This window comes from Pteropus medius, unplaced genomic scaffold (genome assembly GCF_902729225.1).
Source record: "Pteropus medius unplaced genomic scaffold, Ma_sr-lr_union100, whole genome shotgun sequence".
Lineage (NCBI taxonomy): Eukaryota > Metazoa > Chordata > Mammalia > Chiroptera > Pteropodidae > Pteropus > Pteropus medius.
The window spans coordinates 2,656,317-2,675,723 of NW_024340698.1; the positions used below are offsets into that span (position 1 = coordinate 2,656,317).

The 19,407-nt window shown below is 37.6% G+C and overlaps 1 protein-coding gene and 1 non-coding gene across 4 annotated transcripts in view; one reads left to right on the forward strand and one right to left on the reverse strand.

The window, feature by feature from the left end:
• Positions 1–3,070, forward strand: part of ATP11C (ATPase phospholipid transporting 11C (ATP11C blood group)) — a 158,658-nt gene extending 155,588 nt beyond the window's left edge. For all 3 annotated transcript variants that reach the window (XM_039874769.1, XM_039874774.1, XM_039874777.1), the window contains one exon: positions 424–3,070. Coding sequence is in view for 1 of the 3 variants with exons in the window: in XM_039874774.1 (XP_039730708.1) it covers positions 424–486 (63 nt within the window). In the remaining 2 variants the exon portion in view is untranslated. The remainder of the gene's footprint in view (positions 1–423) is intronic.
• Positions 3,071–8,590: 5,520 nt separating this feature from the next.
• Positions 8,591–8,697, reverse strand: LOC120613244 (U6 spliceosomal RNA). Its single transcript, XR_005655633.1, has one exon. It is a non-coding gene; the product is annotated as a U6 spliceosomal RNA (small nuclear RNA).
• Positions 8,698–19,407: the final 10,710 nt, after the last annotated feature.

Below are 19,407 nucleotides of genomic sequence, written 5' to 3' on the forward strand. Positions count from 1 at the left end.
ACAGTAATAGATTCATTCATTCAGCATGTCCTGAGCATTTGCTATGTGCCAGACACTGTGCTAGGTGCTAGAGATAGAAATATCAATAAAATATTCCTGTTTTTAGAGGATGAGATCTTGGTGAGGTAAGCCTCTGCTATGATGGATAGTCTTCATGGCAACTATTAGGAGAACCCTGGAGTAATCCAAAAGCAAAAGCAAGTCTGAATCTAGTCAGCTGACAAATCATGAAAGGACTAAAAACTGGTGATTGTGTCACTCTTTTTCTCTGCATGTGAATAAAACTTGGCACTTTGTTGAGACAGTCGCTTTACTCTCATAACAAAATTTGCTACTTCATTTATTTCTGAAAATGCTAAACAGATGGTTTCACATTGTTATTATTAAAATAAACCTTTTAACTCTATATTTTAAATTTTTCAGAATCCGAATCTTGAACTGCCTATGTTATTGTCCTTCAAGCATGTTGACAGTGGTTACAGCTAAAAAAGAAAACGAAGAAACAACTACAAAAAGTTATCATCTCAGGATACTTGATATGCAACAAAATAAACCACTCTTATGCCTAGGGTTCAGAATAAATGTTCATTAAAATACCAAATGACTTTTCTTAAGCATTTACAGTTATTGTACGTAGCCATTATGGCCAAAGTTCTAAGTTACAAATTATATGAAAGTTGAAAGCAAGAATATTTAGAATTTCTTGTTTTAGATAGAATAATATAACTACCAAATGGGTGCTCTTTTAACCCATGAACTCTGAATGGAGTTAAATACTGTAGTATAAATTAGAAGTTATGCAATGGGAATGGATAGACTTCACTATTTCTTTTTTTGCCTGGTGGAAGAAATAAGCTGTTTGGATCACATTTCTTATTTCTGCTGAATGATCCTAAATTATTTTTCAAACATATGAAATGAATACTTGAAAATACAGGAAGACTAAATGTTATCAATGCGTCAGATAGAATAGTTCATCTTTTTTGTTCACCCACATGCTAATTTTGTCTTTCTAGAATATCCATGCCAAAAAAATACCTTGAACACTTCTGTGGAAAGAATGTTAATTCTGGATATTTTTGTGAGAATCAAAAAAATATATATTTTATTTTTCTTCTTCTGAATTAAATCCCACTTAATGGGTATATGGCTGCTAGATTTGAAAATAAAACATTCCCAATCACTTAGTAACCCCTCAGAATAGTTAAGATATAACAGATTTTTCCCATATACGTTTTACTGGGATCTGAGGGAAGGTGGTCAAAACCATAGTTACATGAAAGTAAAGGTCATTCTGAACATCGGTCTTTTATAATTTTTTGTAGAAAGGAAGGAAGAATAGTTTATTTCAAACTGAATGGTTTTCGAAAGATGCTACATTTGTGCATATATGCAGCACTTTTTTTTTTTCTAACTTACCTGTTTGGAAAGGAAGGGTCCATCTCAAGATGGTATTTCGGCCTGCAGAGCCATGACTCTGAACATGAATGTTGTCTGTCTCAGCAAACTTGGCTGGGTAGTGATCTAACTCTAAACCATGAGATTCACCTTGATAAAGTCCTTGACTTACTAGACTAGAAGGAGATTTTAGCCTCCTAATGAGTCCATTTAAAACATGAAAGTAAATGTGAAATGTCTTTATTACATGTTATAATTAAGCGCTTTTTTTATTGGATGTAAATCACTTGACTACTAGATTGAAGTGATCTTTTAAAAAGTGTTTTCATACCAGTTTCCATTTTTGGTTGTCTTTCTGGCATGCCTGTACTATTACTATTAGTGTTTATATTGTACCTTGATTTGGAAAAGGATTGGTTTCGATCTTACCAATGTATTTATATAGTCCATACGGCACATTTGATTCTTTCATATATATTTTGTGTTAATGTTTTGGTGTAACTTTTATTAAATTCTAGAAAGGACATAATTTCAGTTATCAGAAACCATTCCATCATTACGGACCCATTTCCATTATTTCATTTGTTCTCATCTATCAGTATTATTTTTGAGTATTTTGTTAAGTGTCATTCACACCTTACCCCTAAGTGTGCTGTGTTCTGATAGCCTGTATTTGAGGCAGTCTGCTGAAAACAAAGTCTATATATTCTTTGCCTATTCCAAAGAGCTAAAAATAATCAGACCCAGGAAAGCTTTTGATGTTTTGTTGTTGTTACTGTTCATGTTCTTGTTGTTAGAGTTGCTGTATTGTTATTTTTTTTTACATGAGAATTGTAGGTACTGTGTATACAAATGAGAGAACCACAATAGATAAAGAGGCTTGTTTAATGCAGAACCATTGGAGAGTTGACTTAATCAGAATATCCATGGTAGTGGTAATAAAACTGGTAGCATATAATAAAATTCCTAGCAGCCAGGAAGAAAGATGAGTAAGGGGGATTTAGAGTCATGTCTCAGCTACACATTACAATGCAGTTCAAATTCATGATGGCAGTAATATGTGATATGGTTTAGATCCTTGAAAGAAACCTGACTTCCCTTTTTGAAAGAGACATTTTGTTAATGAACTAAAAATGGCTAGTGTGGGGTTAACAGATGGAATAACTTGAAATAAGCCATCCAGTATGCCTAACAATGTAATTTAACCACCTTATTTTATGACAGAGAAAGGGGGAAATGTAACAATAGGATCATATATCCATCATTTGAATCATTTTGAACTACAAAATGTCCTTGTAATTTCACAACTGTTGTCCGTTGTTTGAGGATGTTACCTACTAAACTGAAAACGTAAATTCCATACCTACCACATTTACACCAGCAACAGTTTAAATGTAAGCCTAAATTTGCAAAATTCATAATAATTTAGTCATGGAATTTTTTAATAACATGAGTATATAAATGTGCAAATTTTATGCAAGTGTTGACAAAATCATTTTTCAGCTTGCAAAATGGGACTGCAATATTACATTTTTCACTTAAGCTGTTTTTTACATCTACCTTGTTGCTTTCTATAATGAATGTGAATGCCATCTTTTATGACTGCAACTTGCCTTTTTCATTACAGAAATTTTGTTTGATGTAATCAATAAACTTTGTTATGATATTGATATTTTAGCCTCTTTTGTGGAAAGTCTCAGTTTGACAAAAACAATATGGAAGCAATTTGGTCATGGGAAATAAGTTTCTAATATCCTCTTTGGCAGTACAAATCACAAAAGATTAGCCATTTCTGTATGTGTTCAACTGGCATTTTAGGGCAGTACCTAATTTGAGGAGGTTACGATATTGGCAGGAGTTTTGAATAAGACTGTATCTTGTTATTGCATGGATAAAAATCCAGCCAAATCAGCAAATACATATTGAAAGTCTACTGTTTGCTTGGCAGTGTGCTTGCTGCTGCCCACGCATTGCAGGTGGTGTGATGTATGGTCTGTCTCAATCCCATTGAAGTCAGTTTGATTCTTAAGTAGCCACAGATGCAAGGATTTTACAATAGCTTGAAACTTGCTCCAAAATGTGTGTAGACACCTCTCTCTCCCTCTTCCCCTACTTCCCTCCTCTGACATTGCTCAGCCTGCATCCAAGGCCTTACGAAAGTCCCTTTTGAAAAACCCTGCTCTCATTGACTGCTAAGAAACTAAAGTTTCTCCACTATAGTTGGATACATTGCATTTTTACACTCAGTCTCTCATTTTGTAGCCTTTTAAGTGGGAAATGTGCTGTATTTGGAGGTGAGACCTACATTAAAGTTTCAACTTTGCCACTCAGAGCCATTTCCTTATCAATCCTCTTTCTTCTCACCTGTGAAATGATGTCTTGGGAGTGAGAGGTGATCAAATGAGGTAAAGGATCAAAATTGCTTCGTAAAAAGTCATTTGCTATTCAGATGACAGCGTTTTTATATTAAGGGTTTTTCATTGTTTTGACTTTTGAAATGAATGGTTGTCATTTACCAAATTTCCATTGATGTGTCTTAGATTCTTTCTACCTTGGAATTAGTCTGTTCAGGCTTCCTTCCCTTCCCCCATCCAGCCTTGTGGGGAGCTGCCTCACTGCTGAGTCTGCCCAGGATTGGCCAATAATGTAAGTATTGTGAGGGTCTTGAGTGGTTTGGCCTCTTCAACAAGAAGCACATGCAAAGGTTAGGGGCTGAGGTTATCACTATGGTTATTCAGTGAATGTGTCCATGGCTGAAGTGCTGGATGCATACTAATGAAGCTTGAGGGCTGAGTTCTGGGAATAGTTGTCAGAAAGAAGGGGGGGGCTTAATTATTTTGCAACATTTTTTTATTAATTTGACATGTTTTTCCCAGCAACTGATGGGCAAGGAAACGGTTCAGTTCCTAGTACATGGACCTGCTGTGTTGAAGAAATGTTACTGTGTGTATCAGCAAGTGCTCATCTCTGGGACCTTAGGAGCAAGTGCTACAAGCAGGCCTCTTCCTGAAAGGAACAGTGCACCTCTTAGTGGGCCAGAATTCCTGCTGGCAGCAGGTCTTTGGCCTTGGCTCTTTGGGTGGGGAGGGGCAAAGGATGCTCACGGCTAAAATGCCTGCTGCTACTTTGGTCTCTTCATCAATTTGCAAGGGTATATTTCCTACCAGTAAAGCCACTAAAATCCCAACTGATATTAGCTAACATATACAGCACTTACTATGTGCCAGGCACTGTAATAACTTTCCATATATTCACTCATTTAATAATCCCAACAACCCTATGAACATTTCTTAATTTGACAGATAAGGAAGATGACTCACAAACCAAGGTCACACAGTTTGGTAAAGTCAGACTTTGAACCCAGGTATTCTGACTAGAGTCCATGCACTTAACCAGTACACTATCCCCATCATTATACCATCCCTGGTGGCATGAATAAAGCATCACTATTAATGCAAAATATTAATATTAACCATGAGAAAGCATCAGACAGACCCAAGTTGAGGGATAGTCTATACAATATTTGGCTTGTAATCTTCAAAATTATCAAGACCATGAAAGACCAGACTAAAGAACACTCAGATAAAGAAAACGAAGACGACATAACTAAGTGCAGCATATGATCTTCAGTTGGATGCTGGACCAGAAATTGGACATTAGTGTGGTAACAGGTGAAGTTTACTATGGTATGTATATTACATACAATCGTGAGTTATGTCAATGTTAATTTCCTGAGTTTCATGCTGTGATATATGTTTTGGGAAATTGGAAAGCATATGGGAATTCTATTTTTGCAACTTAAATCTGAAATTATTTGAAATTTTTAATTTGAAAAATTAAAAAGTTAAAACAATGAAGCATAAAAATGATGGGAGAGAACATTAAATTGAACTGACCGTAGAAGACTAAAATATAACTTATTAGCTAATCTGCATAGCACTTTTCAGAATGCTTTTACATACCTCATTTAATCTTCATAACAGCCCTATGTAGAGATCATTACACTCCAGCTTCTTACAGATAAAGAAGCAGGCTCAGATAGGTTAATTATCTTGCCCCTGGTCCCACAAGACTGAACCCAGATCTGACCCACATGTTTCCCACTATGCCACTCTGTGCAGTTTGTCTGGGACTCCTAAAGCATCTCCCACTGGACCCAGAATGATTAAAAAATTAACCTTACTGCAGTCACTTACCTATAGGCCCATCAATGCCCCAGGCTCAGGTTTTCCTTTTTGTCCCTACACTGAACTTCCCTCAAGTACTACTTATTTAGGTGTCCCAGGCAAGTTTTAGCTTAAGTAGGTTCTCTTGTTAAATAACTTCGGGAATTTCTGCCTATGATTGTCCCATTTGAGAAGTTACAATGCATGCCAGAACATTAAAGTCTCTGAGACATATAATATTAAAGCCATTTGTTTTTGTTTAACCCACTATGTTCCAAACACTGAACCAAGGAACCCATTTTTCATAGCCCATCTAACAGGAAATAATTTGATACCAGTTTTCCGTGAAACATATTTTGAGAAATAATAGGTTCTCTACACTGGTAATTATATGAATCATACTCTTTCCTCCCTACTCACTTGATGGAGTTCATTTTTATGATCTGGGAAAAATGTAAATGAAGATAGTTTTTAAGCCAAGACCATCAGTCAAGGTCCAAACTGGAAGACAGACCATTCCATGTATTTAGAATAGAGGGAACTTAATACAGGGAATTGGTTACATACATGACGGCAGAGCTGAAAACCCAACCGGGGACTGCAAAGTAGCCCAGAGATTAGAAGGAGTAGGAGGGCGAACCACTTTTAGGCTAGGGGGACAGAAAGGAGATAAAGATCTTGCATCCTATGGCCTGGTTACTTGATGGAAATGGGACTCACTGTGGGCCTATCTGGACCAGTGGGGGCCACAGAGGCTCAGCCACTGTTGCAGATGTGGCCTGAGGTAGAAACACTCTGATTTCTCTTGCCTATACCCAGGCTGCCAGGCAGTACCTTCAATTGGCTAGACCCAGCTGAAAGCAGAGGTAACATAGGAGCCTGGGAAACAGTTTGAAGGGTCACTCCCCATCCCTACAGTGCAGAGCAGAGCAGGGAGGATGAGGAATGTATCTCAGGGAAAACAGGCCCAGAGCTGGCACATCAAGGATTTGAGGGGTCAGGTACAAATTTAATGTTAATTATAGTTGAGTGTATTTAAACATAAAGATGATACTTTAAGGGGCTAGGGGCTAGGTTTTAGCCCCTTTATAAATGTCACCCTTTATAATTACCATATGAAGAAAATAAATGTGGAGAAACTAATCTGAACTCATTTCTGTAATATATTTAGTGTGATACAGATGATAAATTTTTATGGATACACAGATTAATGGAAGTAGAAGGCACTTGTATAATACTGCCTTCTCAATTAGTAATAAAGACACTTTAGCATTAATAAAAATGAGCTAAATGAAAGAGTAAGCACACCTAGATAAATGATGTTCACCTACATCATATTCAAAATTCAAGAACAACTCATAAGAGTCTGGATAAAAAGCTGCAGTATTAATTGCAAATGGAATGATGTTCCCTCTCTTCCAGTTCCTGCCTCCACCCATAAAATAGGAACTCTCAGCCTCTATGAAGCATTTGAAACAGGGTTTCTGCTCCTTTCCACCTACTCAAGTATACTGCAAACTGGTGAGCCTGGTGTGGGTACCACATCTTAAATGGATTTTAAATACAATTCAGGAAAGGTCATTTTGGCCTCAGGCTAGGCCAAGTTTTAAAATGCAACTTTGCAAATAATGGATGGGTGTATTTTTATGGCCTAGTGCCAGCCATACTGGGACCATAGATGTTATTTAACAAATGTGTTAAATTAATACATTTTATGTCTGACTGATGCCTGAGCCTATTTCTCAACTGGCTTTGAACTCAGAAGGCAGTGAGATATGACAATATTTGGGGGGAGAGTTCGCATTTTCCACTTTACATTCTCCGAATTTAGATAGCCAGCCTTGAGCTCATTACCTTAAGAAATATAAAGCAGCGGAAAAGCATAAAATTACATGCACAACCTTTTGGCTTCTGTGTTTCAAGGTAGATCATTAACAAGAATGTAGGTCTGCAGGAGAGAGAGAAGGAGCATCATGGGCATAAAGTGTCCTGGAATTACATTATTACAGAGCTTTTCTGCAGTCTGCTGAAGGAGAAATGAGAAAGGAGTCTTTGAGTGCAAAGAACAGGAAAGACTTATACTCTCCTACTGAGCAGCACCTTCAGAGAAACAGCAGGAGTGGAAAGATCAACAGTGGAGTGCCTCCAGGCAGACAGGATCCTAGCCAGCCTAAGCACTGACTTGCTTGCCCCAACTTGACAAGAGCTGGGAGAGTTGCTGGCTATAGGAGACACCATGTAGATTGGGATGATAGACCTCTCAGGTGGTTAAGGTGTGGGGATGGTTGAGGACCAGATAGGTGCCTTCATCCATCTCCAACACCTTGACACTGCATTAGGACCATAGTACAACTCAAGAAAGGGGACCCAGGGATGATGATTTTCATTCATTCATTCATTCATTCATTCATTCATTCAGGCAGCCCAGCAGGATAGGAGCTAGGCAGGGTCAGAATTGAATTTAATTAAAAATTTTTAATATATTTTTGAGCACACACACTCACGCATTTGCTACGTTTCCTTAATAGCCGCCTTACATATTATTTTTAAATCATTTCTTTCATCCTGCACTGCCAATGTTTGCCTAATTAGGTTTTCTAGATAACTGCAATTTACTCATTCAGGCATCACAACTTTTTCTCTAGATCACTTTGGGTGGAAGTCTTTTTATACTATCTTCTCTGCTTTTACATGCAGAAGACACAGACTACCACCTCATCTCTTGATGACACTGGGTCATCATTGTGAATATCCAGTGCAATGCCAGGCAAGAAGTACAGTGGTGCCCACATTTTGGCTCCTCCACACTGCTTGGCCTTAAGAAAATACCGATATCTTTCTATAGTCATCCTGGCACTTCCCTTGCTCTCATCAGTTGTTATTATTCTTGCTATGTTTATATTTGCTTTCATCCTCTTTTATAAAATCATAATAGTAGTTTATTTTTTGCATTTTTTTCAATTACAGTTGGCATTCGATATTATATTAGTTTCAGGTACAAAGTGATTCACCCAATAAGTCTAGTAAGAAATATGGAACACTTTATGAATTTGCATGCCATCATTGTGCAGGAACGATGCTAGTCTTCTCCATATTGTTCCGATTTTAGTACATGTGCTGCTGAAGTGAGCACATCTGCTTTCTTCCTGTTAACTTCTCCCACTGATTTCTGTTTAAATTGTAACATGTAACTGACTGAAAATCCAGATGAATAAGTATGTCAGAACTGAGTGCGTGCTGATCTTGGGCTGTACTGAGCTCTCAGGGCTGGTGCCCACTCCTTCCCACCCCAAAGCTTCAGGAATCAAGTAAAAATCCCTGCAGCTGGCTGAGTGAGTACTCCATGGTTCAAGACATTCCTTCAGGCCTCTCTTATGTGCTTCCTGTGTTGAACTTCTCATGCATGGAATTCTTCGGAGCTAGAACTTGCCTTCCCATTTGTCTTCCCCTTTTGTGGAAACTCCATGGGACACCGCTACTCTTTTGCTTTTACCTCCATGCTCCACAACCCAACAACCCAGCCTGTCCCAGGCTCCCAGGGTGCTGCTGACCAGCCCTCTAGCTTGCCCTTCTCTTCAGAGAGGAAGATCAGACACTGCATATGAAATGATGAGAGAAAGGCTGTGAGTGAGGAGGCCCTAAGGATTTTTCTGAATAAAGTTTCTGGACTTCAATGCACATATTGTGCCAAACTCTATGCATTATAGTCTGGAAACTTTATTCAGAAAAATCCTCAGAAACATTCTGATCTTCAGTGTGTTTGAGATAGTTAATATCACCTTGTAAGTGATTTTCAAGGAGTAATTTGACACAGAATTTTATGATTTGCTAAATTCAGATATGGCAAAGGGTCAGTACAGTACAGAAGATATAGCATGATGTAGTGGAAAGAGTACCAGAAGCAGGGGGATCTGAGTTCAAGTTTTAGCTCAGCCATATGCAGGTCATGTGACCTTGGCAAGTGCTCTAATCTGTAAAATAGGGGTAACATACATACCCTGCAGTGCAGAGAGAATTATATGAGCTCATACATGTTAAAACACCTCGAACAGATGCTAGCCTTAGCACATACTAGGTACTAAGAAATTGTAAAACACCTTAACATTTTTATTAAACCTTAGAATGAGAAGTAACTAAAAGCAAAGAAACTTTGGGTAAACATCCAATTCAACCCCTTAAGTTCACATAGAAGAAAACCGAGGTCCAAAGAAGGGGAAATTATATTCACAGAGTCACACCATTTAACTGCAGAGGTAGAACCAGAAGCCATATCTCTGGAAATAGGAAGCCAATACTTTTTCATTTTGAAATATTTCCGATGTTTTGAGTTTCTATACTTGACAATTGTTAGACAACTTTCCGTTTTTACTTGCTACCTGCTGGACCCAATTTTGCCTCCTGGAGCAACACAAAACAAGACGACTTCCTCTTTGACAAAACAGGCTTTCACATATTTCAAGGTTGCTTTCATGTTCACCCACCAATTTCCAGGATACCCATCTCCAATGCTGTCAATTCATCCTTTCCATGACAAGCTTTCCAGAACTCTCACCATCCTGGTCTTTTGTCTCTGACTAGGCTCCCATTCATCAATGTCTGTCCTAAAAGGTGACACAACAGAGTGCAATGTTACAGCTATATGGTAGAACAATTATTTTCCTTGATCTATAATCTCTGTTTCCATTACAGTAGCCAAGGACTGCATTTCTTTCTTTATCAGCCACATCATTGTGTTAGCCCAGATATTTCACATATATTGTTGTCAAGCCATGAGTCCCTGCATTACTTTCCTAGGGCTGGCATGACAAATTACTACAGACTTCATGTCTTAAAACAACAGAAATTTATTCTCTCATAGTTCTGGAGGCTAGAAGTCTAAAATCAAGGTGTCAACAGAACCACACTCACTCCAAAGCTCTATAAGAATTCTTCCTTGGTTCGTGGCTACATCACTTCAATCTCTGCCTCCATCTTCACATTGCCTTCTCTTCTCTGTGTGTCTCTCTTATAAAAATGCTTGTCATTGCAATGAAACATAATAAAGACATAAATCCACACCTGTATGGTCATTTAATCTATGACAAAGGAGGCAAAAATATACAATGGGGTAAAGACAGTCTCTTCAAGAAATGATGTTAGGAAAACTGAACAGATTACATGCAAAAAAAATGAAACTAGACCACCTTCTTACACCATATACAAGAATAAAATCAATATGGATTAAACACTTAAATGTAAGACTCAAAACCATAAAACTCCTAGAAGAAAACATAGGCAGTAAAGTCTCTGACATTGCTCTTAGTAATATTTTTTTTCTGATATATCTCCTCGAGTAAGGGAAACAAAAAATTAAATGGGACTACATCAAACTAAAAATGTTTTGCACAGCAAAGGAAACCATTGACAAAATGAAGAGACCATCTACTAAATGAGAGAAGCTTTTGCTTATAATACAACTGATAAGGAGTTAATATCCAAGATTTATAATGAACTTATACAATTCAACACCAAAAAAAAAAAAATCCAATTGAAAAAGGGCAGAGGACCTGGATAGGCATTTCTCCAAAAAGGACATAAGATGGCCAATAGACATATGAAAAGATGCTCAACATCACTAATCATCAGAGAAATGCAAATTAAAACCACATTGAGATATTACCTCACACCTGCCAGAATGCCAATCATCAATAAATCAACAAGCAACAAGTGCTGGTGAGGACTTGGAGAAAAGAGAAACTTCATGCATTGTTGGTGGGATTGCAAATCGGTGCAGCCACTATGGAAAACAATTCGGAGGTTCCTCAAAAAATTAAAAATAGAACTACCATATGACTCAGCAATTGCACTTCTAGATATTTATCCTAAGAAAACCAAAACCCTAATTCAGAAATATATATGAACCCCTATGTTTACTGCAGCACAATTTACAATAGCCAGGATACGGAAGCAACCTAAGTTGCTTCATCAGTAGACAACTGGATAAAGAAGTTGTGGTACATATGTACAATGGAATATTATTCAGCCATAAAAAATTAAATCTTACCATTTGCAACAACATAATGGACCTAGAGGGTATTACGCTGAGTGAAATAAGTCAGACAGAGAAAGACAAATACCATATGATCTCAGTTATATATGGACTCTGAAGCAACAGTCCCCAAACTTTTTGACACCAGGGACTGGAGCTCCTACAAGAATCTAATGCCTGATGATCTGAGGTGGAGCTGAGGTGGTGATGCTAGCGCTGGGGAGCAGCTGCAAATACAGATGAAACTTTGCTTGCTTATCTACTGCTCATTTGCCATGCAGTCCAGTTCCTAACAGGCCATGGACCAGTACCAGTCCATGGCCCGGGGTTTGGGGACCCTTGCTGTAAAGGACAAAATAAACGAACAAGCAAAACAGAAACAACTCATAGATACAGAGAACATTTTAATGGTTGGCTGATGGGAAGGGGGCCTGGGGTCTGGGTGAAAAAGGTGAAAGGATTAAGAAGTACAAATTGGCAGTTACAAAATAGTCATGGGGATGTAAAGTACAGCATATGGACTATAATCAATAATATCGTAATAACTATGTATGGTGCTAGGTGGATACTGGACTAATCAGGGTGATCACTTTGTAAGTTATATAAATGTCTAACCACTATGCTGTATACCTGAAACTAATATAAAATAATATTAAAATAAAAAGAATGCATGCCACTGGATTTAGAGCCCACTGGGATAATCCAAGATGTCCTCATCTTGAGCTACTTAATCTAATTACATCTGCAAAGACCCTTTTACCAAATTAGGTCACATTCACAGGATCCATGAATTAAGACTTGGGCATACCTCTTTGGAGCCACCATTCCACCCACTACAGCCTCTTTTTGAAACATGAATGATAAATTTTATTTACCCATTTTATTTATTGTTGATCTTACTAGGCCACACCAGGCTTGTTTAAAAATTATGTCACAATAATAAGATTAGAATGTTTTGCTGATTTTGCATTTGTCTGCTATCGTGGATCTCTAATCACCCATCAAAGATATCTCTCCTGCAGGCTCTCAAAAGAGCTCTCTCCATATGAGACTGGAAGGGCTCTGTTCCTATTCTGTCTCCTTACAGTGAAGTGTCCACGTCCACAAACCTGCTGTGAAGGTATGACACTAATACTACCTCCCACCATGGATCCCACTATGACATGATTGGTATCATTCCTCTAGATGTAGGTGTCATTGGGGGAAGCCCTCCTCACTCTTCTTCTGTAGTCCCCAATTTCCCATGTGCTCTGTATAGCATATCGTGCCATCTTTCCCTAATTGGGAGAGAGCCTGTGGACCCAATACCCTGTGTAGCCTGAGCCAAAGGACAATCTGAGTAATGGAGATGTTTGGTCCCTGACCTGGGCTAAGGGCACAGGCTATCTGCTCCTGTCACTCTCTGTACGTTCCCTTTCATATCACTTGTTCACTATCTTCCTTACCCGCTGGTCTGCAGGCTCCATTGAAGGCAGTGACTAAATCAGTCTTGTTCATCACTGTGTCCTCAATGACCAGTGTAGTGCTGGCCACACAGCAGGACCCCTAGTAAATGTTTATTGAGTGAACAAATGCTGAATGACTGCTGGTGCTAGATCACTTGAAAGTTGTGCGAGTCACCTCTGTTACCCTATGCCTGCACAGTTGTCATCCCAAGGCAGCACAGCATAGGAGTTAAGTATGTGGACTCTGCCACTCACTAACAGGGTGACCTTGAGCAAGTCACTGTGTACCGCAGGCTCCTCATCTATAGTTGGGCGATGATAACAGTGCCTACATCATATGGTTGTTGTATGGGTAAGCTACACATGTAAAGTGCTTAGAAAAGTACCTGGCACAAAGTAGGCCATATTTAAGTTTGATCAAACAATAACAATTTTAGTTTATGTGCCACCGAAGCAAGCACATAAATAATAACAACATACTCCATTGGTTTATATATTTTCCTCTGCTATATTTGTAAGCTCCCTGAAGGCAGGACCCCTGTCTGGTTTTGCTTTCCATATATTTATGGCTAGCACAGTATCTAGAAAATTGTATGAGCTCAATATTTGTTAAATGAACGAACAGAGGAACCAATGGAACTTCTGTACTCAAAGCCTTTCTCTCTGCTCCTAAAAATTAGCCTAATTACTGTCCCTGTGCCTTGACACTTCACTTAAGTGATTTCCTTCCTATGAGGCTCCTTGGTCCCTTTCTCTAGATCTAGACATACTGCAAATTCATCTTATAGGTCTAGACATGATCCCATATGGATGAGTCCTAAGAACAGCACAATTTTAGGTCTGAGTTGGAGTCCTTGCTACACTGGTTTTTAACCTAATATCCCAACTTGCTGACATCTTTTAAATCTTGATTCTATAACCTCTGGTAATAATGCTATCTCCAAGCTCTGTGATATACACAAATTTGATAGGTTTGCCTTTTATGATTTGATTCAAATTATTGATCCAAAATAAAGAGCTTCGCTTGATTGCAATTCATTATACAACGCTATGTATTGAAAATTGTATACAGGACAAACCTAAATATATACTCATTACAATAACCCATCAATGATTATAAATGAGAAAATTCTAAAAGTAATAACTGCTTTATAAATATATGGTAAAAAATGAAAAATGATAGCCGAATGTATGTATCAGGTGGCAGACATTAGTGATTTATACTGCTGAAAAATAGTCAACCTAAGAGTATAATTCGATTGTAAGATCGAAGTATCAGAGCCAAATCTTGTGTTTTCAGTACAGTTCAGCAGGACGTGTATTTGTGGGAGAAATTCCACTTAGACTTATATGATAATTAACTCATGTGAGCCATCACAGGACAGATGGCTGTGCTATTTAAAACAAATTACAACCTTTAAAGATGAACATGCACTATTGAAATCTAAATATAAATTTGCTTTGAATTTTAATTGAATAGTACTATTGTTTAACAGGTGAAACTGATGTGAAGACTTCGGAATTTTTTTTTTTAATAAAGTAACAATACATCTTAAATGACAAAAGTATTGGTCAGGTGAAGATTATTTATACAACTTATCGATATTTCTGAAAGTGTTTGAAAAGCCCTTTCCTGGCTTTTAAATTATCTGTTCTATTGAATAAATTTGGAACTAGAAAGGGATGACAGATTTTGATCTTGTTTTTTTTTTCTGTGCCTTAAAATTGGCCTATATATAAAATTTGAATAGCAATTTTAACTTTCTTGTCAATCGTCAAAGTATCATCAAAGGGTGCAAGTACCACTGTGTTCACTGGTGGCATATGTAATACTTCCCCCCAAAGACCTTCCTTTTCATCATAAGAAATCTTCTATTCATTTGAAAACACTGTCTAATCCAATGTTTAGATTTTAGTGGTTTTTTAAAAAAATATTAACTCGTGGTATTTAAAATACAATTTTGTATATTTGGAATTTTTAAGGATAGACATGAAAAAAACACATTGTGCAAATGTAATGTATTAACCTTATTTCATCACTAGCTTGATATTCAAAGCTTAGATATGTTTTTCTTCATACTTATTTAAAAGATATTGCCAGTGGGAAATGAGTACACTTTAATGTTTAATAAAAAATATTCAAAATTATAAACAGTATGATCTCAAAATGACTGGGGCAGGGGGGGAATGCTATAATATTAACCACGATGACTACTGAATAATGCAAGTAAGGCCAGGTTTTGCTTTTCTGTTTCTTTATGTTTTTCCATAGTTTACATATCTTCCACAATGAGCGTGTATTACTCTCATAATAAAGAAAAAAATCGGTTATTCTCAAAGATTAAAGTGGAATAAATTTGAACAGTTTAATAATCCCATTTCTTTGGTAAGAGCTTTAATCTGAAGTCCTGTTTTAACTTTACCAGTGAACCCTTTTTACTTAATACTCAAATATACATTGTTGATCCACAAAAACTGCTCATTGTGCAAAACATGGTACAAATGAAGTTCTATGCAGAACACCTGGGCTGTGATATTTCTGTTCATTTACATTTTCGCAGTCAAATGTGAATAACTTCGGATGGCTTGGCAGGAAATTACAAGTAGTGATTTAAGTGATGTGCTAACACTAGTTCCCAGGGTATTTTCACAGTGGGCACTTTCTTGGATAACTTTCACCATCCACCTTATCTCTACTCTTCCACTTCTGTATCTTCTGTGCGGTGGCCAGTGCAGTGACTTTCTTCTAGTTCCACTCTCCATGCCCTGGGTAGAGAGTATGATGATACTATAATGATGCCAGTGAATGTTCACAGACTGTTTGAGAGAAGTAGCAGAAATTCCAATGCATGAGCCTTGATTTCCTAAAAGAATATTCATAAGATGACAAATTGATTAGTACCTTCGTACTTTTAGTACAAGAAGCACACCAAAAAGCAAACCAAACCCATAAAAATATTTGTTCAAATGGTGAAAAATATAATCTCAGAAAGACGATTTAAGAAAATTATTGCATTTCAGACAAAAATCCATTTTTGTCGAAATGTTTTCCTCATTTAATAAGTTTTATTTTTTCTGCTTCTAATGATATCTACTCAAAATCAAGAAATATCTAATAATATAAATAAGCAAGTCACTTAAGATCCCAACCCCCCAGCTAACCATATTCTTCAGAATATCTCTCGATGCAACCATATACACATAATATGTGTATAACACACATATGTATAATTTTATGTAAATTGAACCATGTTATATACACTATTATAGTTTTTTTAGCCATGAAAAGCCACGAAGACCTTTCCATGTTAATTAATTCAGATATTGATTACATTGATTATTTAACCATTCCCTAGTTGATGGCTATTTAGGTTTCTCCTCCTCCTCCCACCTGCTATTGTGAATGACATGGCAATGCACTCTGGGCAAAAAAAAATTGCACACTTATCAGATTAGCTTCTGGTATAAAATCAAAGATTAGAAATTCCTGGGACAAAGGATGTGCACATTAAAATTTTCCAATACTTATTGATAAACTGTTTCTCAGAAAAGTTGCATCAATCTGTATCTGCAACAACAGTGAGCTCATTTACCTTCACCAGTAAGTATTATCCACCTTTTTTCATTTCCAATAGATTGGGGGTTGGCAAACTAAGACACATGGGCCAAACCCAGTCAGCGTAGTCAGCATCTTTTCTTTTAAAGGGTTGTTTTAAAAAAAAAGACAATGAAGACTGTGACAGAAGCTGTATTGTGGCCCACAAAATAGAATTTTCTACTTTCTAGATCTTTACAAAGTTTGCCAACCACTGGTTTAGAAGAAAATAGTGTTTTACTCTTTGGTAGTATTAGCTTTTCTTTGCTTATTTGTGAGTCTAAACATTTTAAACAGGTAGGTGTTTGTATTTCTTCCCTTGTCAATTACATTTCCTTCATCCACTGTTCTATTAAGTTGCTGATCTTTTTTTCCTTCCTTGTAAGAGTTCTTTATATATTAGGAAAATATACATTTTGTCATATATTTTGCAAGAATTTTTCTCTATGTCAAATTACTGTCACACGTGACATCTTTTTGCATTACAAATGAAGCTTTAATGAGCATGTAATCAATGTAAATCAATGTATGTGTTCAGAGAAGGACAACAGGTTCTATTTTAGATACGGTAGTGAAGGGAGTTCTCTGACAAGGTGACATTTGAGCAGATAATTGAAATAATCAAGAGAGGGAGCCCTTTGGATATGTGAATGAAGGAGAATCCTGGCAGTGGGAACAGCAAATGCACAGACCCTGAGATGGGAGCTCACATGACATATGTGGCCAAAATGGAGGGAATGCGATATGAGTTGACATTAGAGAGGTAGGGAGGGATGAGTTCATGTAGAACTTGATAGGCCAAGGTAGGGATGTTGGATTCTATTCTGATTGTGATGGAAGTTTGGAACATTATGAACAGAGTGACATGATCTGACTTAGTTTTAAAAGGACCAGTTGAGTCTAATTTTATTTTCTATTTTAAAATGTTTTATATTTTTTATAAACTAAAAATATGTCCATTTTAAAATATGTAGATAATGTAGAAAAGTATAAAGAACTAAGTAGAGGTGACAGTATTTTAATAAACCTTTAAGGTTACACACATGTACACATGCACATATATATGTATATATATGCATTTCTTAAGGTTGGAAGGCATCTTAAAGATCATCTGCTCCAGCCCCTATACATTTTAAGCAAAAATATTTAACTTTGAATCTGGCAGGCTAGCTCTTTTTAGTGGAAGCTCCCTTTCCCCAGTGTTGTCCTTGTAAATAAAATAATCGCAAGTCCTCTTCCTCTACTGTGATACAGTGTATACTTTATAAAAATGCTTTCCGAGTTCTACTTCAAATCAAGGCTTCTCTACATTTGTAGTTCCTGGCAGCAGGCTGATTTTTAAACACGTCTCCAAATTTTCATATTCAGTTTGAAACGAAGAGCAAGAATGAGTTGGTTCTCAGAGCAGATAGAAAGACAGGATATGATGGATTGTGGTTCCTTTTGGCTCAGGAAAGAGAATGAACAGTGACTATCTTAAGGACAAATATTTGTGGTAAGAATTTCTTTGCCTTAGGCTAATATAAGAAATGGATTTTGGCTAATATAAGAAACGGATTTATATAGGAATATTCCATCAGTCCTGGAATATTCCTATATAAAACAGCATCCATTATAACCAGCCACTTCCATTTCTGCTACCTTATCTTCTAAATCACTGATTAGATACTCTGCTTCATGTAATGTACTGTCGATTCCCTTTAATGTATTCTTTATTTCAGTTATTGTATTCTTCATTTCTGAATGTTTCTTTTTTATGTTTTCTGTCTCCATTTTTATGTTTCCTCTTTGTTGAAGTTCTTGCTGAGATCATTGAGTATCCTTATAACCAGTGTTTTGAACTCTGCATCTGGTAGATTGCTTGTCTCCATTTTGTTTAGTTCTTTTTCGGGAGCTTTGTTCTGTTCTTTCATTGGGACATGTGTCTTTGCTCCCCATTTTGGCTGCCTTCCTATGTTTATTTCTATGTATTAGGTAGGACTCTTTAGTCTCTCAGTTTTAGTAAAGTAGCTCTATGTAGTAGGTGTCTTGTGAGTCCCAGTGTCATAGTCTTCCCTGGACACCTGAGCTGGGTGCTCCAAGTATGTCCCCTGTCTAAATTGTATGTTCCCTCCTGTTGTGGTTGAGCCTTGCTTGCTGTTGACACATCAGTGTGAGGGATTGACCTTCAGGCTAATTGGTTGTGAGGACTGGCCGTGCTTACAGTAGAAGAGCTATTGTGCAGGAGCTGACCTTACTGAGTAGGATTCGCTTTAGCAGGGCTCTGGTGCCTGCCCAGACTGCCTTTGGGTAAGTCCTTTGTGAAGGTGGCGGGGGGATTCTCTGGTGCAGTATGAAGCTTGCCACTACTTGTATTGGTTTTGGGACTCTTGGGAGGGGATATGTTGCAGGCCATGGTCAGTGGCTGCCTGTGCCTTGCCCAGGGCTACTTGGTATGAGCTACAAAGTGATGTGCAGATGTTTGCCACTTGTGCTGGGCTTGGAGGTACCTGGGAGAGGCTAAGCTGCAAACAGCTAGTGCCGGGCTTTGGGCTGCATAGCAAGAGGTACGGGGCACCCTGAGGCCAGATGCTGCTTGTTTGGGGTTTGTTAACCTTTGAGAGATTTTAGGAAAGTCCACAGCAGGAACAAAGACAGGCCATTTGTATGGAGAAACCAGTAGAAGTAGCTCGGGTGGGCCCATTTTGTGGAACATGGTCTCAAGATATCACCAGTGCAGGGTGAATGGTGTTAGCCAGGTTGATAGAGACTCAGGTATGGCTCCTGCCTGCACAT